We start from the raw sequence: 22,700 nt of genomic DNA on the forward strand, positions 1-22,700 counted from the left end.
TTCAATAACTGCTATACAATTATAGTTGTTATTATTTTGTATTTTAGGCATTAGAAAAAGTAAAAGGTACAGAAGAAGAAGGAGAGAGAGAGAGAGAAAAAGGGCAGTGGTTTTATTGTGATTCTTGTACTACACTGACAATGTCACTGAAAAGACATCCTTGTGTATTGGCCATACCATTTGCATTTGTATCTCATTTGTTTCTTTTGTTACGCTCATCTCAAAACGATAATTGACACTATCCTTTTTCAATTGAGCTGCACTCATGATGGGTGTACTTGTGAGTAAAATAAATCCCCATTTGTTTTGCAAATGCTTTATTTCTTGCCAACACTTTTGGTCCACAAATGAACTATTATCAACCATCACCCAAAGTACATGCGTATTTACATGCTCTTCTAACCAACATTCCAATGTTGCACTAAAGTTTCTCGCATGGTTCAATTGACACAAGTGAAACCTATCGTCTCTGATTGGGTTCACGCGATCATCAAAATCAATAAATAGAATGTGATGTGGACTTGTAGTCAAGCTGTATTTAGCCATTTCCATCATCACCGTGCTTTTCCCACTACCTGAAGGGCCTGTTAAATCTATCCAGTCTCCTATCTTCAATCGCCCTTCTTCTGTATTCTTTATATCATCTTCCATTTCTTTAAAAGGTACAGGCACTTTCTCGTTTGCTCTTTGTACTCTTGTCAGTGTCTATTTGTTATCAGCTTAATAAAAAACTAAAGCTTTTTAACTTACATTCAGGGCAGATTCATGTTTAATCTTTGAAATGAAGTTTAATAGAAATGGCATAAAATAAAATAATTCTTTTTTTAAAAAAAAAAAAAATGGCGTAGAAATGGAGTCATTTTGTTTTGCATGTTGATTTTTTAAACTCACATTAAAAAAATTTATTCGAGACAAAATAAAGGGAATTTAGTTGTAAGCATTATAAATCAAAAGATTAGGAGTATCTTTGGGAATCTTTTCCAATACATCACGTGTACTGACATTGATGATCTTTTCTTTAATTGACTTGGGTGTAGCTCCTGGTTCAGCTTGACTCAAGAAATAAGCAGCTAAACCAGCAACATGAGGTGAGGCCATGGATGTACCAGAGATGGTGTTTGTTGCAGTCTTACTTCCGATCCAAATAGACTGAATATCTAAGCCAGGTGCGAATACATCAACACATTTACCATAGTTTGAAAAGTAAGCACGTTCATCAAATACGGTGCTGGCTCCCACCGTAATTGCTTTCTCCGCTCTAGCAGGTGAATAGTCACATGCATCCTTGTTATCGTTACCAGCAGCCACAGCAAAGACGAGACCAGCATCCACAGCACCGTTCACAATTCTATCCAACGCAGCTGATTTACCGCCACCCAAACTCATGTTGGCCGCAGCACCCTTGAATGGCTTGCCTGCTTCTTGTGCCTGCTTCTTTCGCTTCAAAAAGTCAGATGTGGCCCAATCGACACCAGCAACTACGTCAGACATGGAACCTGAACCATTGGATTTCAAGACCTTGACTGCTACCGGTTCAGCCTTCTTGGCTACACCATATTTTTTACCAGCAATCGTACCAGCACAGTGGGAACCGTGACCGTTACCGTCTTGGTCAGTGTCGTCTGTAGGAATTGTCTTTCCCCAGCTAGCTCTTCCTTCAAAGTCCACATGATCAACATTGATACCCGTATCAATCACATAGACCTTGATGCCTTCACCCGCTGTTTTTTCGTCATAGTTGTATTTATTATAGTTTTTGAGTGTGAGTGAATCACGGGTAGAGATACGAGCAAGTCCCCAAGGAGCACTTCGTTGTAATTCACTAGCGTAAACAATGGAATCTTCTTCAACAAATTCAACCTAATCACAATTGTGTCAAATTTTTCTTTTTATTTTCACCATTAAACTTTCTTACTTCTTCAGAACGACGAATGGCGTCCAAAACTTTCTTGTCAAAATGACCAGCATAACCTTTGAGATTAGGAATTTCATAAACATGTTTAATACCCGCAGTAAAAGAACTATCTAATAATTCTCCTGTATTGAAAGCATGAGAGGCTACCATAGAACTAACCCACTCGGCATGATCTTGAATTTGTTCGACAGAGAGGTTATTTTTGAGCATAATAATATAGGAACCACTGACTGCTTCAGTTTCAGCAGGAGCATAAAGTGGAGCTACATAACCGTCAGAATAAGAACTAGACTTAACCATAGGTACGGCTGTAGCATAACCAGCCATAACCAAAGCAGCAGACAATAAAGTAAATTTCATTTTTTTTTATTTTTGTTTGTGAAAAAAAGAAGAAAAGTATTTTATTTTCGTATGCGCCTTTATTATTAAAAAAAATACCGTTTAAAGAGCAGATAAGGAAATTTTGACCAATAATAGACTTTGTAGAAAGTGGTAGTCGAGATGATATCACTCTGTTTTATACAAACGTATTTAATATAGATCGCTTGTTGTGTGTAACTTTCTAAAATGTTGATGTCAAGGAAACAATAAGCCTGTACACATTTGTATCATCAATACACTCTTTTTTTTTAGTTTTGCATAAAACTTGAATAAATCCGTCCAGTTTTGTTTCCCACATGTAACCCAAGACATTTTTTATACCAAGAAATTTTATTGTCAGCCGAGTGAAATGCAAAAGAAATGAGAGAGAGAGGATTACAAGGCTTTTTTTTTTTTTGTTTATTAACAATACAGAATTTACATTAAAGAGGAATGTTTTTATAAAGATTTTTTTGATAAAAGTGTTTGAAGTGTGTGAGATATAGCAATTCTAAGTTTTTCATGCATTCCGATAGAGGAAGCCAAGAACAAGGCTTGTTGAATACAATCTTTTGAAGTAGACAGGGTAAAGACAAATGGTATCATCTCCAAGAATCCATGATTAGCAGTATATAAAAAGGAAGGATTCTGTCCATTATCAAGGCATGGATTAGCACCTGCAGCAGACAAGATACGAACGAGATCAATCTTTCGTTGCTGAACGGCCACAAGCAGACAGTTGTCCGTGAGAGGACATCCACGTCGAATGAGAGATTGTAAGCAGTCCTGACGGTTCCAGTGAACAGCGAGTTCTATCAGCTCTTTTCGTCGCTTGTGTTCCAGCGTGGTGTCTACATCTAACAGTCTCTGCAGTTGTCTGTCGTATCCTCTGACAACAGCGCACTCAACCACACTTTGGTTGTTTAATCGCTCTTTGGTCCACAGTATATCGAGTTCTGAAGGATTATTCGAGTGACACTGACGATGTGATAAAAGTAATTCAATGCATTTTTCAAATCCATACATGGCTGCTGTATGTATCGGAAGACGGCCATGGGTACAACTCAAGTCCAATCGAGCTCCGGCGGCTAATAAGACTCTTAATGAGCTCACTTGATTTCGTTGAACTGCATAGTGAAGAGCTGTTTGACCTAGTTGATCTGTTATGTTGAGGTCAATTTCTGAATGTTTCAATAATAGATGAATGCCTTGTTCAAAACCGATAAAGGCAGCTTCATGAAGAGCGGTTGTCTGACTGGGACCTGATTTCATGTTGATATCCAAATGAACATTACTCATCAGTTCTTTTACTTTCTCTACAGATCGTGCGATACAAGCCCAACTTAATAAAGAACGATTGTATTGATGGTCACGTTGATTAGGTGAAGAAGAGGTTGCTAAATAAGGTTCCAAGTAATTGAATTTACATTTTTTTATTGGCTCTACACTTGTGTTTTGTATAAAAGATAAAGATAATGCGCGTTTTCGTTTGCTGCTGTTATTGCATTTTATAGGTGAAGATGGAGGTGAAGGTAAAATAGATTTCTTTGTGTTTGTGGTATCAATTGGGTGCATTTGTTTATGTAAAAAAAAGAAAGAAAGAAAAAGCAAATATCTTGGCAGATGATGTCTATTTAAATTAATCTAAAATTGGGATCGACGGAATTAAGGGGGAGGGGAAAATAGAAATAAAAAAAAAATTTTTAATCATAATTCTTGGCAAAACAACAAAGAAGCTTTATGCACCTTTTGTATTTTCTATGCTTTATTACAAAAGAATAAAAGAAACAAAAGATGTATTACATTTATTTGTTTCTTTTTATAATTATTAAATCATCAAACAATAAGCCAGTGAAGCTAGGTAACAAAAAAGAAAAGAGAAAGCTTTGCATTGACTGTGCTTCAATGTGTAACACTCTATTCAAAGTACGACTCATGCATTTTTGTATAAAAGAATGAAATAAGGCCTGTTCCTTTTTTAGCTGTGGTTGAGATGTTGTTTTATAAATAAATATCTTTTTTTTTCTATTGCATATCTTTTATACATGAAATAAACAATGCTATTTTATTTTGAAAAAAAAAAATGGAAAGAAAGAAAGGAAAAAAGCTTGGCAGTGTTTGTGTGTAACATTCATTTTCACCATTTTAGGTATAAAGAGGTTCTTTATCATATGATCGCGACGTGTCAAATGAAAAGAAAAGGATTCTGTGTGATTTGTTTTTCTTTTCCATCTTCTTCTTTAACATCTGTTTAATTGATTAAATTTCTTGGCGTTCTTTTTAGTTGGTTTTATTTTATACAAAAAATAAAACTTCTTTAATAGCATGCTTGTTTATCAGCCATTAGTATTGTTATCATTTTTATTTTGTTTAAAGATGAACTTGGTTTATAAAAAAAAAAAAAAAAAGGATGCCAAGGAGTGATTAAAAAGATGGTTGGCATGGTGATTGTTCCCATGCAACAGCATAGCAACAGTGCCGTCATTGCCTGTTTTTAAAATGAATGAACACCCTTTCCGGGTAATTAGTTTAAAACATACTCTGTACATAATCCTCACAATGAGCCACTTTTTTTTTATGCTTTCTGGTGATACGATTCAATAACAAAACTGTATTAAATAAACTTAGTTTAAAATGACAGCAGGTATCTTTTATTTTTTTAATCAAATAGGATCGGTTCCATAAAAGAAAAGATTTTAAAAAGAGACGATCGGAATAGGCACCGAAAGTAGATAAAAAAGTGTATTACATGATTGTATATAAGAGCATTTGCCATGGTTTATTATCATCGCTTAACAAGAGATGATCTACTATGAAATGCCGTTGATTATTTAAATAAAGAAAACATTTTGTGATCATTCTGTGCGATTTTTAGCCTTTTGGTTTAAACTAGATTTAATTTCAAATTACAGCAAGGCTCATATGAGATGTTTGCTCTCAACTAATTGCAGAGATTAAAAGAAAAAATACAAGATAATCTCACAAGCTTCTTTCATCTCTTGGGTCATTTCCTTATAAGATATAAAAAAGATACAATGATGCAGACACTACAGCTCAATAAACACCCAAAGGACCAATGACGGTGTGTCTTTACTAAATCAGGATTACCAAGTTAATTTCATGTTGTACACTGAAAGCATCTACTCCTCCTCCTTTCTTCCCCTGATGCTATAGCAGCTTATATTCCTTTCTCATAGATAAACCATGTAAATACACATGCATTTATCAAATGTCTATCCAAAGAATAATAGAGAACACAAGGTATTTGTTTGCTCTTTAAAAAGACAAGACATAATCCAGTTTGATTTCATTTTTAGAATTCTCCTTTTTAGAAAATTCCTATGAGTACCATTCACTATCACACAGTGTTTACTAGGGATAGAAAGGCGGTATTTCCTTGAAAAAAGACTAGGCAAAATATTTTTTTTTTTTCCTTGTAAATACAAAGTATGATAAATCATGCTTTTTTTTATACATTTGTTTATCAAATGAGAACAAAAAAGTAACAATGTGAATCACCTTTTTAACCAAAGAAAGCAAAATAACTGCATCCCAATACATGTACATTTCTTTTGAGTCAGAGTTACTTGGTATTCCAAGCTGTTTATTGGATGTCCCGTTCCTGGGGTTACAAAGAGAAGAAAAAGAATTAGAAAAAAAAAAATCTTGGATGTGAATGATTTGTAATCAGAGCTTTCAAGCTGAGTATCCTTTGTTGTTGAAACAGAGTGATCTATAGAACAAAACGTGTTAAAATGTTTAGATTGTAAAACACAATGTCTCTTAATAAAACAGACACTATTTCATGTAAAACAAATGCACTCGGTAATAGTAACAAAAAAAGTAGTTTTTATAAAATATCGTCATCTTATTCTATTTTAACGACTACAACAAAACACTCTTGAAACACATTGTATGCCATGCACAGACAGTGAAACCAATTAGGCTTGTTCTCTTGGTTGCATACATGACGTGTGTCTCTTTTTGTATTGTTCAATATGAAATAAATGATTGTATTAATAGAAACACGCTTTTAAGCTTATCACCTAGCATGTTTCATACTATTGTTTTCTTCTATTATCATTTGCCACATTCGCCTATTTAATTACTTGTCTTTTTTAGCCCTAAAAAATAAAAGGTACTGTGATTATACCCCACTGAAAATCTTATCAAATGTTCATTATTTCCATTTATGGTATTCACTTGCTTTCTAGAGGCGCACAATTTATTTTGGAAAACCGCTAATATCTTTTGATACACACTTTTTTTTTTTTAGATCAGTGACGATATAAGCTAAGGTTAAGAAAGAGATGTGTCTATTAAGTCTTGATTATACTTCTTCTTTTTGCTTCATTTTTTATTCTTGAAATCTTTTTTTAAAAGAAATCATTTCTGATACAATGTCAGTGTTTGATTGTGTCTCATTTTTTATAAAAAAAAAGGGCCCACTCTTGATTAGGTAGTTTCACCTCGGTACCTAATCAAGTAATGTTCCATATTGAATTTAAATTTTAATGGACCGAAATCTTATCAGAATCTACATAAAAGTTACAGCAAATGGCTTATCTTTTTTTTTTTTTTCTTTCTTTTATCAATAGACATTTTTAATGAGACAAAATATAAGCTCTCATTTCTTTACAAACAATAATCAGATATCCAAAGCATCCCAAAACTGGAATTCTACTTGTTACTTACGCGATAATACTGACAACTTATTTACATTGGTTCCTAATACAAAAATAGAGGATTTCATTGATCATCCAAGTACTAATTACGCTCATAATGAAGAACACGTTATAATAGGTATATGTTGAATCTATAAATACACTGTTCCCATTTTCTAAATTCTCTACAAGACCAACCAACAGATTTTTCTTCTCCTGCCTCCTCTATTTCCATACACAGTCATTCTCCGATTCCGAGCATCTTATCCCCCGCTTCATCCATCTCCAATGAAAACTCCCATTTCTACTCTTTCACTCATCTTTATTCTGTCACAAAGTCTCCGCTTGTCAAGCAACCAAGCCTCTTTTCTGAGCAGATAAATAAATTTCAGTTGAATGATTTGAATATTAAAAAGAAGATTGGCTCTGGTAATTACGCACAAGTCTATTTAGCAGAGAATACGATAGATAAAAGACATTATGCCATCAAAGCGATTGATAAAAAATTGATTGTATCTGAAAAGCAAACAAGGCATGCACATGATGAAAAAAGTATACTTACGACTGTTGATCATCCTTTTTTGGTGAAACTTTGGGGCACTTTTCAAACAAATAGGCATCTTTGTCTTGTTACAGATTATGTCACTGGTGGTGAACTATTTAGAGTCATGCAAAAAAAGAAGGTGATTGGCTAAAGATGATAACAAACAAATAAAGATGACTGATAAAGAATTCAATAGAAACTTTCTGAACAAGAAGCTAAATTCTATACAGCAGAAATCATATTAGCCCTCGAATACCTTCACAGTCTGAATATTGTCTATCGAGATTTAAAACCAGAAAATATCATTTTGGATGCTGCTGGTCACATCAAATTAGTCGACTTTGGTCTTGCTAAAGTCGTCAAGGATACCACATTCACTCTTTGTGGAACCCCAGATTATCTTGCACCAGAAATTATTCGTGCGCGTGGATACACAGGTGCTGTTGATTGGTGGTCACTGGGTGTATTGATCTATGAAATGTTGGTTGGGTAAGTAGTTTGACGCATTAATTCCCTTTACTTATTTCTTCTAGTTTTACTCCTTTTATAGCAGAGACACCATTAGAACTCTATGAAAACATTTTATTATGTGACGTGAATTGGTTATGTGACATAAGTCCTGATGCCAAAGATTTAATACAAGGTTTACTTCAACCTAAACCAAAAGATAGATACAACCTAAAAGACATAAAGGCCCATGCGTGGTTTTCCAACATTGACTTTGATGAACTATTGAAATGTAATATAACACCTCCTTTTATTCCAGAAAAAGTGGATACAAGCTCAACTTGTAATCAAGAAACAAAACAACTATTTGACATTTACCAAGAACATGAAGCCTATGACGATAGATTTTCTTCATTTTAATATAACCCTCCCCCTCTCATCTTCATCTCTCTCTCATCTGTAATTAAACATGAATAAACGCATATAAAAATCAATTGAAATCATTTTATTCAGTAATCGCATTCAAAGCATCTTTAAACATCGACAGTAATTTTTCTCTATCTTCAAGTCCAACACTCACACGAACCAAGTACCGACAGACACCATATTTAGCTGCCCAATCCAATTCTGTATAATGTGCAAGAATAGTGTATGGACTTGCCAGTGTAAAATTAGTGCCCAGTGATGGTCCTTTGGCACATTTAAGATGATCATAAAATTGAGCAGCACTCTTCTCATCCTTTAATAAAACAGAAAATAATCCACCATAACCAGCTTCTTCTGTCTTGTGTTTCACTGCATCATAGTTTTCTCTGCAAGTATATTTAGGATAGAATACTTTATGGACTATGAAAAGAGTAAGAGAAAAATAGAGTTCTCTTCTTATTTTTTTACCTTTTTCATGTGTTACTAAAAAGTCACATAATGCCTCTGTATTTTGATTGATAACCTTTGATCTCTCTTTGAATGTTCTAGAGTTACGCTCTAAAAAGACTGCTTCTTCTGACCAAAGTAAATCTTCATAGTCTGTCTTTAATGCTTCTTTTAGCTGATGATAATATTTGCTCTTGGGATTAAGTATCATACTTTTAAAATATTAAACTTGTATCCTTCTCTCTTTTTTAAAAAAAACCCCTTACCTTCCACCCATCACATTTGAATCACCAGAAAATACTTTTGTTAAACTACTCGCAACAACATCTGCCCAAGAGACAACATCCACATTACAAAAGTTACCGATCGTTTCATCCACCACAACCAAAAAACCATATTGATCAGCTAAACGGCGTATTCTCTTGATATTTGGTGACTTCAATAGTGGGTTTGAGGGTAATTCGCAAAAAAGACTCAAAATCTTTTCTCCTGATTCAAGCATCTGCTCCAATTCATCAATACTTTCTTCTTCGCCAAGTCCATAAAAGTGACAACCAGCTCCCCATTTTTGTAAGATTTTTAAAGTATCCGTGTAAGGAAATCTAAAGTATACGATTTCTAGTTAGGAAATTTCATGATATATCCTGTATGCTTACGCTTCTTTTTTTTTTACCCAAAACACACACTCTTGAGTGTCTTATCACCAATAAGCATAGCACATTGATGAGCATGGTAAATAGCACTCATTCCACAGGGATAAAGATAAACATCTTCTTCAGATAAGCCTTTGATGCCACGCTCGCCTGTGAGTTTTCGTTGTTCTTCCACGCTACTACTACTATTGACTGCTTGATCTTCAATAGGAACATCAGTCAAGATACCTGCAATTCTACGTCTCAACGCAATCTTGGCATTGTTTGCAAACTTCACAGGCAAGTTTCTACCGTATCGTTCTTCAAGGTAAGTCGCTTGCTCGGCCGCAACCTTTTCATCGCCACTGTTGGCCGATTTTGATATCTGCTGCTTTGAGCTATAGTGACTTCGACTGCGACCTCCCATGGTGAGTTTGGGACGATACAGATCGTCTGATGGACTCCCTTCCTTTCCACCCTCATCCTTTGCATCGAGCACACGCAAACAATACTCGGCCATTCTTGAGCAAATGATGTCGCCCGAGTGCTGCCAAAATTGCTTTGCGATAGGAAATGCATCTTGAGGAAACAAGGCGATATGAATCGGCACTCGCTCACTTTCTGGTGAGACAATTTCAAATTCTGCGATACGAACGGTGCCTGTGGGGCTTTGATAGTAGCGGTTCATGAATGCTCGGCAACTTTCTGCGGCTTTGTGGGATGGGAAAAGCATGGAGCTATCGCCGGGTTTACCAAACTTGGCGGTCAGACGGGCGCTTAACTACACACAATAAAAAATAAATGAATCAAATGGTTGGATGGTTTAGAAAGGAATTGTCTATTACTTGCTGTATAAAAGGATGGATAAAGAATCGAGGGTATCCACATTCCATTTTTGATGTAACAATAGGATTTCCTTCTTCGTAATAAATATTGTCTTGCCAAGTTGGAAACATGACAGAGACAGCATGTGGAGTATGAGCTGGGATTGATGATCCTACTGTGGTTGGTGGCTCAGGTAATCGAACCATATTCAAACAAATTGAAGCAGAAAAGAAAAAAAATATGGACAAAGTGAAGTTTATGAAGCCTTCATCTTCATTCAGCATCTCATCTAACAAATTTAAAACTCATTTAACGAATGAAAAGTAAAGAATATTTTTTTGTCTTTTTTTTGCATAATCAACATCTATCTTGCTTTTTAGTGGATGATTTTTTTTCGCGTAAAATGACTTGTATTGATCGAGTCATTTTGACATGTTTAATATTTATTTACTTTGTACAACCCTTTTCATAAGCCAATTGTTCAACAAAGATGACCCAAAAAAAAAGAGAGGCCTTTTGCATGAATAAGCCGCTCATTCTACTTTTGATTTCTGTATTACTTGATCTGTATTTCTTTAAAACCTGATACATGCTCATTTTGAAAAACTTGAATGTAAAGGAATGTGTTCATGGTTTATGTAAAACAAATAATGTGGCCTATAAATGAATTTGTGCTTCATTTGGCTTACATGTGAGTATATCCAGAGCAATAAGGTAATTGCATTGTATCCTGAAAAACACTACTATGAATGATTCATTAAATTGATAATAAAAAAAAGAGTTCTCATGAATACTAAAATACAATGAGTATTCAGAGGTCTAATTTATATAATATTGCCCTCAAATTAAAGCATTATATGTAAAAAAGAAGAAGAAAAACCACAGTGTTAGCTTTTTCGTTGTAATATTTTGCATTTGAATAAATAACAGCACTATCTTCGCAGTCTGTGGACGATTGTCAGGTCAATAACAAATTGGTAAAGAAACCAACTCTATATTTTTAGAAAAGAGTAATAGAAAGCCTAATAAACTAACTGAAAGAACTAGATGATACTTGGAAAGGACAGGCCGCAAGGAGCCTTACGCCACTGGCGATCAGCTGAAATCACAAGTGTGAATTAGCGATAACCATTTCTAGGTCAACGCTCATCCGTTGTTTGAAGAAATTTGGATCCAGTTCATTCTTTACAACTCATAAATCGGCTCTTCCCTAATAGCACAAGGAAAAGTGCTTGGTGTGGTCTGAAGCAAAAATGTCGGTTGGATGGTTGTGCAGTAGGGATGTACTTTCCGGTCTGCTGAAGCAGGATTCTCCTTTGAGAGCAATCATGGAAATACCAGGATTACTAGGAATATTAGGAAGTGAAAGATTTGAAGTTAGCATTTCAGGTAAGATACGAGAGGGATGAGCGTTTAATTTGCTGAATCCCAGAGAGGAGCATGAAAAAATAATATTAAGCGGTAATTGATGTCAAGCAGGAACATTGTAGGTGTCGACCCCTGTTGTTTATAAAAACAGATTTATTAAAATTGACGTCTTTAGATTATCAAGCGTTTTTATTTTTGTATTTTCATCTAATAACTACATGTATAATTCAAATATGCTTTGGCAAGAAATAGAATTCAAAAAGAACCCATTTTGATGTACGCTTTTATAGTCTGTTGTTATCATAATTGCGTTGCATTACACACTTTGAGGCTGAAAGCCACTAATAAAAAGTATAACAAACATACAATGAAAATCTTTTAAGTGATAATAATCAAGTACTTTAGTTTAAGAATATGCGCATAAATGCAGGTTATTTATATTTTACAGTCTAGTTTGGTTTGTATATTATTGAATTAAAGTATAAGAATACCCAATGATATAAAAAATGATATCCATTTGTTTCCTTTTGCTTTTATGCTTCGTTTGGTTTGTTGTACTCTCTCAAATTAGGTTTATCAGCTGTGTTTTGGTAACTGGCTTCTGAAAGTTTGCCTACAACAGTACTAGGCGTTGTAGGATCAAGATAATGGTTTTGAGGTTGCATATAGGGTTGTTCACTATAATATGTCTGAGAGTCCTGCTGTGGGTATCCTTGGTCATATCCGTAGTAACCATAGTTGTCTTGTTGATATCCATTTTGATGGAAAGGTTCTTGATTGTATGCATTCTGGCTATATCCCGTTTGGCTGTATCCTTCATGATAGTCATTGTAAGGATCGCTAGGTACGGCTGCAGATGCATAGGCAGATTGAGGAGAAGGAGCGTAACGTCGACTATCAAAAGGTGACATGGGTACAGCGGAACCAGTAACTGATGCAGCTGTAGTATCTGTGTTAGAAGGACCAAAATCATTTTGATTCATATCAATAGTGTAGTCATCCTTGTTTAATCCATCTCTTCTGTTTTTAGAGCGGCTCGCAAATCCTCCTCGTCTGTTGATGAATGCCAAAAAACCTCCAATTAAGGCGACACCCACTTGAAAATTTTTGATGTTAGAATGTTTTTAAGAAAAATAAAAGAAGTGTTCCTTACCAATGCCACCAACAACACCACCAACAATGGCTCCTTTATTGGGCGTGCTTGCGTTGGAATTTGCTGAACTTGGTAAAGCCGAAGAAGATGAAGAGGCTGTACTAGCAGTAGAGGACATTGAAGGAAAACTAGTACTATATTGGTTGGTTGCTGATGTACTATGAGCAGTACTTGAAACTGATAATGCTGAAGTTGTTGTAGAAGAAACTGCGGGTGAAGGCTGTTCACTTGATGCAATGCTAGCGGCAGAAGTAGTTTGTACGGTTGTTGTTGTCGTCGTTTGAGGGCTTGTGGTAGTAACTACAGGGTTAGAAGTCACTGATTTAGGTGTTGTCGGATCAGAGGTAATTGGATCATAAGGAATTGGGTCAGAAGTAATTGGATCATAGGGAGCTGGATTAAATGTTACTGGATCAGAGGTAATTGGATCAGAAGTGATTGGATTAGCCGTCGAACGCGCACGTGTTGTGTGTGCGTTAGTAGTGGTGACAGGAGTAGTCTGCATGTTTGCATCTGATGTTGTAGTGGGCCTAGGTGAATTTTTAGTCGTAGCTGAGTCTTGAGTGGTTGCAGGAGCAGAAGGCTCATAATTTGCTGCAGGGCTGTCGGAGGTTGCTGCTGTTGAGACAGCAGCTGCGCTAAGGACGTCAGCGTCAGAATTAGTCTTGCTATTCTATAGTATAGATGATAATGAATTTTTAGTATCAAGGTTTATAGAAATAATAGTAAAAACAGGGTCAATCACCAAAACATTGGAATTGCTTGTCGATGAAGCTATAATTGAAGAGAGAGGGATAGAAAACTTACATATTTAGATTTTTCATCAGGGAGAGCTGCTACAGTGTTCGAATATCCACCGCTGTCACTGGCAAAAGGGTCTGCGTTGTTACTGTCTTTGGTGACATTGGCAGCACTGTGTACAACTTGAAAACAGAATTGTAGTATAAATAGTATAGATATTACAGTAATGAAGCGTGTCATTTGAAAAGAAAAAGAAAGAAGAGCAAGAGGATAACAAAAAGAAGAAAAACAGAGTAAAAGGTGTTTTCAATCTATTTTTGCCACTAGAATTTTTTTTTTTTGAAAAACTTTTAGTCTGAGTTTGTTGCTTTGTTCTGGAAATAAGGAACGAGAAGTCCGTTTCGCTTGTCAAAAACAAAGCATACCAGGATTATATTGTTTCTAAATAATTTATATAAAGAGGATAGCATTTAGGTAATTCGCATATATGTAGCCTTTTAGCTGCTGAAAAAGAAGTTTTTATCTTGTAATTTTGTACTAATGAAACCCTACTAGCTTAATTTAGATAGGCAAAAAGTACTTAAGTATAATACCATTTATACAAGAAAGGTCCAATGGTTAAACCAATAATTATAAAAATGTATGTAACGCATTTTACTGCATCTAAATGATTTCTTTATTTAGTCGGGTCGGTACCTAACAGGGATAAAATTATTGACCGAAGTTGGTACATTTATTGATTCACAAATAGGATAAATGCAACCACGAGATGAATTTAAATACAGTAAAAGTATGGACAGACCTGTTTGGAAACTCAATTAATAATTCAATTGAAGACCGGGACAAATGCAACCCATTGTCTGATAAATTATGATTAATTGAGAGGATTCACTGCTATTTTTAGACATTTATTGGGTCATATTTGTATTTTCTACCTTTTGTGTTCAATTTATTTTAGTATTTTGTTTTCTTGATAAGATACTAAACATTCGTCACTTTCAATTTATAGCTTTGGCTTTGAATCTTTCATTTATATTTATGCAATTGAAAGGTACACTTTTGTTTTTGAGTTACAAGGTACGTGACAGAAACACATTTATAGCTTACCAATTTTCAAAAAGCTTTGGTAGATATTGTGACAGTCGATTCAACCAATTGTTGATTCGTTGTTTTTATTCGGAACTTTAAAGGCCTTTTCAGAGGAAACAATTTCATGACCATTCAATACCACTACAGGACCTTAAGTCGTAGTTGATACGATGATATGGCATTTGTAAGCCCTAAATAATAGTGATCATACTCAAAGAAGCTCTCATAACTGCAATAGTCTTATAGCATCACCCTTTAATTTAAAACGCTCGTAACTTCTGAGGTTATCAAGTTTGCGATCAAACAGATTGCAACGCGAAAGGCATTGGTTGTAGATTATTTATAGAACGAAAATATCGAAACCATTTCAGTGTATCTTAGCATCTTTCTTTTTGGTGCTTTTGAAATCTTGCTGAAACTAAGTATACACCTCTATGAATTAATGAATCCCGCAAGCTTCGACCAAACACAGAGAGAGAACACAATTGATTCAGATAGTTGTCGGCTAAATAGCTTAGCGTCAGTTTTTTAAAAGGTATTGGAAGATTGTGGAAGGCAATTTCCCAAAAGCATTGCTCCTATCATTAATAATATCCAAGCTGAATGTCAAGAAATCGTGAAGCACTAGTTCAAACTTCCTTCTAGTCGCATGTATCAGCGCATAGTACGATCTCGGCTAGAATACCGTCTCGCTACCGATTGAATCAACAGTGTACAGCTGAAGGCCTAATGTCATAAAAGACAGCTTATAATATCTGCTGGTCTTGCTGAATTTAACGTCAAGTGCTTTGAATTACACCCACTTAATATTTATGTGATTTGCCATTTATCTTTATAGCTGATAAAATTGGTTCGAATTGTATTCTTTCTTAGTACTGCAGATAAATGCTTTATATTTGTTTCCCGAGATTCAAGTCATTCCTTTCCTTATTTTTTTTTTATTGTTTTTTATGGCTAAAGCATAATGTCTATTGTAGACAAACTGTAACCATTTTTTTAGAGACGTGTCTAATTGTCTTAACTCCATTACATTCAACATGGTTTACTAAGCAGTTCATAATCAAACAACTTTGCTTTGTACTTTGGTAGACATGCACCAGGAGAAATTTCATCCAGCTTGAATCTATAGTAAATATGTCAATTAATGTTTAGAAGCTTCTTTTGCGCCAATATACTGCACTAACCCTAGTTTTTCTACGTAAAACCTAAAGGCATCTTTGTTTGCTATTATTTACAAATGTTTTTTAGCATATGCTAATTGAAATAAATACATTTGTTATATACCTTTGAATACCGTTAACATCACTTTGTCCATTTTCCAATAGCTTCCAATACAACTTAAAAGATTCATTAAAAATTCCCCTAGGCCTTGATTTCTAGCATCTGTGGTCAACTGTATTTCATAACTATGTATATAAAGATTCAATTCTTAATAATCTACTTTATAGCATTTCTTATTATTACCAGTAAGCACAGTTTGCCATAACGTCATCATCCATCGTTTCTTCCTGAACCATCTGAAATAATAAAAAACCCTTCAAGTCGTTTGGATCAGCTGAAGATCTAGCAATGAGATATCTGGCTTCTGGTGCAAGCATTTCTCTTTTTTTCCCTTCATCACTCCATCCTTCTTTCGAATTATTATACCTATTTCAGAAACATTTCCAAATATAGTCAGAAGGTTGATTTTTATTTTTTAATATTGTAGAGTTTACATGTCATAAAGGTTGGATTTGACTAGATTAAAAGTCCAATCACGCAAATGAGGTGGCAAATCATTTCCAGAATAATAGTCAATGGTAACATCTAAGTTGAAACTATGATTGAAGAAATGTTTAAATGCCGTTCTTTCTTTTCTTTGACTTGTTTACTGTTTGTATGTTATAGGTGTATCTAAAAAATTGACGAGGCAAGGTTCCTGAAGAAAAGATTAATAAAAAATTCACAGCCAAATCTCTACTATATTGCTCTACCTTATTCACCTTAGCAATAAGGCTATCCGGATCGAACTGTTATTTATTATGTGAAAAGAAAGGAAATATTTATACTCAACCTTCAGTTACCTCAGAGATTGGCATAAAGAAAACTTTTTAGAGTAAATGCTACATTGCATGTCTGAAAAAGTATATCTGAATTTAAATTAAAAATTCTTTTGGATAGTGTTTTATTGTATTAGATCCTAAGATAGTTTCAAGAGAGAGTACTTAAATTTTTAGTAAAATATTAAGTTATGTCTAGGAACTGGCTCTATAAATCAAGCATAGAATGACATAAGGGGCTTAAACTGCAGATATGAACGTTAAGCTGGAAAATGTATTCTTTTTGTTGAGAACAAGAATGTCAGAGCAAAGGTGAACACGAAAATACATATAAACAAAATTCAGTCAATTGAGCATTGAATTCTCGTAGTTCACGAAAGATCTCCGAGCGGTCAGTTTTATTATTTTATTATTATAGCAAGAAGAAAGACATATTTTAATACATCAATTCAACTAAACACAAAGTACATATTTTTTTTCTAAACTTTGACATTATCAGAAAGCTGTTGATCATTATTGCATTGCATCTTACTGGATTTCACATCTTACATACTAGCTCCCTATGTATCCTTACAAAAGTAGATAAACTAATGTCATTATGATATTAAAAAGAAGAAAGCATCTTATTAATTTGTATTCTGAATTGTAAGACAATATTAACATTGGCAATTTAGCTCAACTGGTCATTACTAAATCTTGAAATGGGTCAAGAAGACTTTTATTGCTTAGTTAAAACAATGAAATTTAGTTACTTTTGTATCATATTTTCTACTGTTTTTATAAAATATTCCTATATGTTATCATTTATATTACATCTTCAATAGTATCATAAATTGTATTGTTTAAGGCTTTTTTTATTACTAATTTGTTTATTTATAAACTGTGTCCAAAACTATGCTTTAATAATAATCTGGATCTACTCTTGTTAGCACTAGCTACCTCAGAACCAAGAACTTTTGTTAAATAATGAAATTCTATAAATAATAATACTTTCAGTTATTTGTATTTTGCAAACAGTAAATAAAAACATAGCACTGTTTGAATCGCCATAATTAGGTCACTTTCTAGTCTTTTACTTATCATAAAAATGCTTGAAAGAAAACTTAGTTTTTATTGCCATTCTTGTTGATGCAAGTGTAATAAGTTTCAAATTGCTACCGTTTATTGATCAATAGTACTATTATGTACTGGGCATAACATTATGTGGCAGTTATGAAATTTTTGCATCAAACTTCTTTCTGACTTGGATATAATCGGGGCAGTATGCCAAGCATGTAAAACGTACTCTGTCTTGTCTTTTTATATAGTCCTACTTATGCCATTAGTATTCTTAAAATCTAAAGTTTTTGCTAAATAAAGATAATGAACATATAAAAGAATAAATAGATACTAAGCATTGATGTGCCAATATCAATTATATGAACAAAAAAGCAGTAATTAAATATAGAGATGTCTCAATGGAAATACAATATATGATAGGTCTTCAAGCGAACCTTTAAAATATCAATCCCAAACCGATTATTCTGCATTTCAAGATAAAGAAATTATGATCAAGCCCCTTAACATAGAATATACAAATAAACACAGAGAACACATTTAACAAAGAACATCTTTCTTTCTTCTATCTAAAAAGCTCTATAGCTTCCGACTTATTTGGCTTTCACTATCTTGAAAAGAGCACAGATGTCCATTGTAGCTATTATCTAAAAATGTAGAATTTTCAGAGTTTTCTGCAGATACAACGATTATTGACTTCAGAAAATAAAGAAAAAGTTACGCAACTTCCAACAATCTTTGTTTGGGCCCCTTTCTTGGTATAAAGAAAACAAATCCAAGATTTCTTATTATATATGGATTAAGAATAAAAGTATAGATTGAGAGTCTATAGCCACATCCTTATTCTTAGTTTTACCAAGGTATCACCCAAGTTCAATTTCATCTTGCCATCCTTATCAACTTTATTGTAATGCTCTTGAACTTGATCCCAGTTCAATGTCGCTCTGTCTGAATTGTTGATGACCTGGAGAGCTATTGTTGTCAAGAGTACCAATGTAATTTTTCCACTAGTCAAATTACCACTATGCTTGCCGCACGTAAACGCAATACATTGTCTTTGGAGGAGCGCTTTAACAAAGAGACACAAGAATATTAGCGGGTTTCAGAATAGTGAAACATAGTACATACCTGATGAAGTTGGTATAACCGAAAGTTGGAGTCAATAGATACAACATTTGGATTATCCGTAAGCTTCATGGAATACCCCAAGGTTCGTCATCGACAAAAAAAACTGCACATATGTGATGCGTATTCATCTAAAACAAAATTTGCTGTGTTTGGGTCACACTCGATTTTGCTCATTGATTAGTTCAAATGCTTGAGGTTATTAGTGCTTTAAAAGCCATGGTTATCACGCCTCCTTCAACTTAGCATATCGTACAAATTCAAAAATCTTTGCATCTAAGACCTTGGGGAGGTAGAATAGATAACTTTTGTTGACTGAAAGAGTTTAGGTTTTGTCGCTCATAATGGAATCCGTGCCATGGTCTCTGTCATATAATTTGCAGTGTGATAAGCAAGCCGCATCCTTCAAATGAGATTTCAAACCAATACCTCGATGGCATATTAATATTCGAAAAGATATTTCTCTAGTTGCTTAAATAAAACTTATGTTTGAGCACCGTACTAATAAAGTGTGCAAAGAAGATATAGTTTAACCACGTATTCTTTAACATAAATTTTTGTTTGAATCTCTTTCTTTTAAACCCAACCAAAATGTTTGAATTAGAGTGGAACGGCTGTATTTGAGTTAGCGATTTTGGTTTTTTGTAATCCAAATTTTTGTTCATTCAGACACTTCTAATCATATAATTTTAGCGGGCAAAGAAAAAAAAATAATATTTGTACTTTTTTTTCATCATCTTTTGAACATGGCAACTCTTTATTTACAACCTGAAGTAACAGTGTCCAACGATGGCGACAGAATACTGTGTAAAGAACATACATTAGAAAAGTGCAGCCGATGTGAAGTTGACTGGACAGAACATAATGCTTTAGCTTCTACATTAAAGCACGTGAAAGATTTGCCACCACCTAATACACCCAATCCCACACGCAATGCTCAAGTGACTCGTCTTAAAGAAGAAGGCAACAAATTCTTCAAACAAGCCAATTTCAATGAAGCCATTCGCTTCTATAGTATGGCTGTTGACCTCTCTTGGTCTCGTCCTCTTTGGGAACCTCTTGCTTTTCAATATGTAAGAGAGGAATTGGCTCCTATCCTAAGCAATCGATCCGCTGCTCATTTGTCTTTGAAGAATTACATAGAGGCCTATGTTGATGCTGAAGCTGTAACACGTTTAAAGCGTGAATGGAGTAAAGGTTGGTTCAGAAAAGGAAAATCTCTTGTTGGTTTGAATAGGAAACAAGAGGCAACTGAAGCATTTTTAACTGGTTTAAGATTTGATCACGATAGTGAAGAACTTAAGAAAGCCCTGGCTGATATTAGCTAATTTATACGCTTTATTCCTTTTCACTTTTTTTGCATAATAAAATAAGGCACTTTATCCCCCCCTTTTTTTTTATTCTTATTTGTAAAATATAGTAGGAGCCATACATCTGAGAGCGGTGTAAGCCACATGAAGACCATAAGCAATTGATCATGCTATTCAAGATAGGGTCTGTCTCTTTTGAGGGCAGCAAACTGCTACATAGCACTAGTGACTAGTTGTGTATTGATGAAAGGAAAGCTATCAATAGTAAATCTCCAATTTGCACGCCAGATAGCTGAGGACTCAGAGATAACTATTGTTCACAAAAAAAAACAACCGAAGAGATCAGGGGATCGAATATATATTGGCTTGAGAAAAAGAGAGATGTGAGCTAAAAAAAAAAGACACCTGTATTCTCCATTTTCTAGGGTAGTGCACGAAGAGATGTAACAGAATTTACAATGTGGAGAGCTCAGGTCGTTGTCAAATTTCAGGAGAAGTGGCTGACTACATAGTTTACTGCAAAACAAGCAATACTATAAAAACCAGCTTTCAGGTGAAACGGCCAGTTTCCAAAAAAAAGTGATCATTTGGATATTAGCATTTGTATCGATATCGATGAGGGTAGCACTCACTGTATTACAGACAACTGAAATAACTTAGGCTTGTAATGAATTCGTTAAGGTAATGAACAAAAGTTACTGATGAATGCTGTGCCATATATTTCATCAGATAGTTGATTTTGATTTAGTATATGAGGCCAGGTAAATTGATTTAGCTTGATGATACCATCGTAAATATCTCGGCGTGGTTTGGAGACCAGACAAAGGGAAAAAGGCTGATTAGATGGTAATAAAGGACATGTACAACCAAATGGCAATCATAAGTAAAAAAAAATTGAGACACACTGAGATTTTGTGTCGTGAGCAAGTGATCCATTAATCAGTAGGAATTGGAGCAAGTACAACAAACAGAATTAAGCAAAGAAAAGAGGCAGGCGTGCACTTCATATGCTGTATGTTTACATATCCAAAAGAATCAACAGCTTCGTATGATTTCTGCATAAAATTATTGCAAAAGAGGAAAGAAGAGAGTCAGTCTCGTTCCTGTATTTCCTGAATAAAATCGACATATGTGATTCAGCAAGCTAGGTTGACTACAAGACTGAGAAAAGCTGTCTTTTAGCCAATGTATCTGTAAGCTGTGCCGTTGAATCTGTGAATCTAACAGATCTAATCCACCCAATTTTTGACCTAAACATAACCGGGTGCATTTGGTCTTAGGTTTGCAGCTATGCCAGGCAAGCTGATAAGCCACGGAATTGAGCTGTCGAAAGAAGATAGCTGGTTAATGAACCATGAGCAAGGCATACCACACTTTAGAAAATATCAATGCATTCATTAAGGCGACACGTCCTTTGATAAAAAGTCTACGTTGAGATTAGATGGTACACTGAGGTTTCACTATTTGTAGTAACTGTTGTACTAAATAACAAGATTGGATCAAGGGAAAGCCAAAATATTGTAGTGGACGAGGTTATGAGCAATTATGTCATTGAGAAATACTTGTGTTGATAAAAAAGGAATACACTCTGGGTAGGATCGTCCATTAAAAGAAAGTGCTTCAGCCTTATGTATTAAATTTAACATCGGATACAGACTCATAGCGGCCTAAATGATAGCGTAGGTGAAGGTAATCATCAACAGAATACAGCAGTACACAAACATCGACCGCATAGAAGAGCATCTTTAAGGTACAAGGCAAACTACTGACTGTAGTAACAGCCAGGTTGCCAGCAAATTAAAGTTCGAAGCTTTAAAAGGAAGATTCTTGAAAGACATGACGAAGAAACGGCTCCAGCCCAATGTTGAAAAGAAGAGAAGACAATGTATCGTCTTATCGAAAATCTCAGCTTTGATCAATCCTGTCAGTAAGATGTCCGTTGATATTGATTCTCACCGAATTTCCAAAGAAAAAATTCCCAAGTGAATGAACCAAAAACTAGCATTGTTTACCGCAATTGAAAGTTTTCAGACACAAGCAGAATGTAATAGATATTCAACTATAAGGAACGAATAAATACAAAAATAAGTGGAAGCATGAAACTTAATCTACCTTCAACGTCAATTTACAAGCGATATACTTTATGCTTTTTAAATATGAAAAAATACGTTATAAAAGGCTTTTCTTGTATGCTAAGCTTTAATGATTACATCCTAATATCGTTTAATCTTTGTGATCCAATAGATTCCATTCTCTAAATACTTTTGACAGTTGATTGCCCCTCAAGTGTAATACTTTTAAAATTTTGGCAGGCAAAATTTATACTTGAAGGCAATTGTGATTATAACATTTACATTAAATGTTATGTTTCAGACATTTTTACTTACAAAAGCAGTAAAGTTTATAAAGAAATTGACTACAATCGTCGTTATCTTTTATAAATTTGCTTCAATTTACAAACCTCATTTCATTCCCGTTCTTATAACTAGGCAAATTCATTGTCTGTTACTCTATTGACTCCAAGTTATACTATGATTTTCTATACAACTCTGTTAGACT

General features: G+C 34.5%; 9 protein-coding genes across 9 annotated transcripts; 3 read left to right on the forward strand and 6 right to left on the reverse strand.

Annotated features, from left to right (window-relative positions):
- Positions 1-927: 927 nt before the first annotated feature.
- RO3G_11852 (uncharacterized protein) lies at positions 928-2,275 on the reverse strand (the record flags this gene model as incomplete). The annotated part of the gene is made up of 2 exons (XM_067666436.1): positions 928-1,860; positions 1,916-2,275. The coding sequence occupies 2 exons, from the start codon at positions 2,273-2,275 to the stop codon at positions 928-930; spliced, it is 1,293 nt and encodes a 430-aa protein (XP_067522537.1).
- Positions 2,276-2,734: 459 nt separating this feature from the next.
- RO3G_11853 (uncharacterized protein) lies at positions 2,735-3,574 on the reverse strand (the record flags this gene model as incomplete). The annotated part of the gene is made up of 1 exon (XM_067666437.1): positions 2,735-3,574. One exon carries the CDS (start codon positions 3,572-3,574, stop codon positions 2,735-2,737), a length of 840 nt encoding a protein of 279 aa, XP_067522538.1.
- A 4,004-nt stretch (positions 3,575-7,578) lies between these two features.
- Positions 7,579-8,058, forward strand: RO3G_11854 (uncharacterized protein; the record flags this gene model as incomplete). Its single annotated transcript, XM_067666438.1, has 3 exons — positions 7,579-7,590; positions 7,680-7,972; positions 8,034-8,058. 3 exons carry the CDS (start codon positions 7,579-7,581, stop codon positions 8,056-8,058), a joined length of 330 nt encoding a protein of 109 aa, XP_067522539.1.
- Positions 8,059-8,435: 377 nt separating this feature from the next.
- Positions 8,436-10,466, reverse strand: RO3G_11855 (uncharacterized protein; the record flags this gene model as incomplete). The annotated part of the gene is made up of 5 exons (XM_067666439.1): positions 8,436-8,776; positions 8,825-9,015; positions 9,070-9,405; positions 9,477-10,216; positions 10,281-10,466. The coding sequence occupies 5 exons, from the start codon at positions 10,464-10,466 to the stop codon at positions 8,436-8,438; spliced, it is 1,794 nt and encodes a 597-aa protein (XP_067522540.1).
- Positions 10,467-11,513: 1,047 nt separating this feature from the next.
- Positions 11,514-11,712, forward strand: RO3G_11856 (uncharacterized protein; the record flags this gene model as incomplete). The annotated part of the gene is made up of 2 exons (XM_067666440.1): positions 11,514-11,649; positions 11,693-11,712. 2 exons carry the CDS (start codon positions 11,514-11,516, stop codon positions 11,710-11,712), a joined length of 156 nt encoding a protein of 51 aa, XP_067522541.1.
- A 449-nt stretch (positions 11,713-12,161) lies between these two features.
- Positions 12,162-13,762, reverse strand: RO3G_11857 (uncharacterized protein; the record flags this gene model as incomplete). Its single annotated transcript, XM_067666441.1, has 3 exons — positions 12,162-12,724; positions 12,782-13,454; positions 13,589-13,762. The coding sequence occupies 3 exons, from the start codon at positions 13,760-13,762 to the stop codon at positions 12,162-12,164; spliced, it is 1,410 nt and encodes a 469-aa protein (XP_067522542.1).
- A 1,881-nt stretch (positions 13,763-15,643) lies between these two features.
- Positions 15,644-16,209, reverse strand: RO3G_11858 (uncharacterized protein; the record flags this gene model as incomplete). The annotated part of the gene is made up of 4 exons (XM_067666442.1): positions 15,644-15,734; positions 15,796-15,835; positions 15,896-16,017; positions 16,076-16,209. 4 exons carry the CDS (start codon positions 16,207-16,209, stop codon positions 15,644-15,646), a joined length of 387 nt encoding a protein of 128 aa, XP_067522543.1.
- Positions 16,210-18,370: 2,161 nt separating this feature from the next.
- Positions 18,371-18,881, reverse strand: RO3G_11859 (uncharacterized protein; the record flags this gene model as incomplete). The annotated part of the gene is made up of 3 exons (XM_067666443.1): positions 18,371-18,460; positions 18,563-18,728; positions 18,835-18,881. The coding sequence occupies 3 exons, from the start codon at positions 18,879-18,881 to the stop codon at positions 18,371-18,373; spliced, it is 303 nt and encodes a 100-aa protein (XP_067522544.1).
- Positions 18,882-19,577: 696 nt separating this feature from the next.
- RO3G_11860 (uncharacterized protein) lies at positions 19,578-20,159 on the forward strand (the record flags this gene model as incomplete). Its single annotated transcript, XM_067666444.1, has 1 exon — positions 19,578-20,159. One exon carries the CDS (start codon positions 19,578-19,580, stop codon positions 20,157-20,159), a length of 582 nt encoding a protein of 193 aa, XP_067522545.1.
- Between the last annotated feature and the right edge of the window lie 2,541 nt (positions 20,160-22,700).

This window comes from Rhizopus delemar, genomic scaffold (genome assembly GCF_000149305.1).
Source record: "Rhizopus delemar RA 99-880 supercont3.9 genomic scaffold, whole genome shotgun sequence".
NCBI classification, from domain to species: Eukaryota; Fungi; Mucoromycota; class Mucoromycetes; order Mucorales; family Rhizopodaceae; genus Rhizopus; species Rhizopus delemar.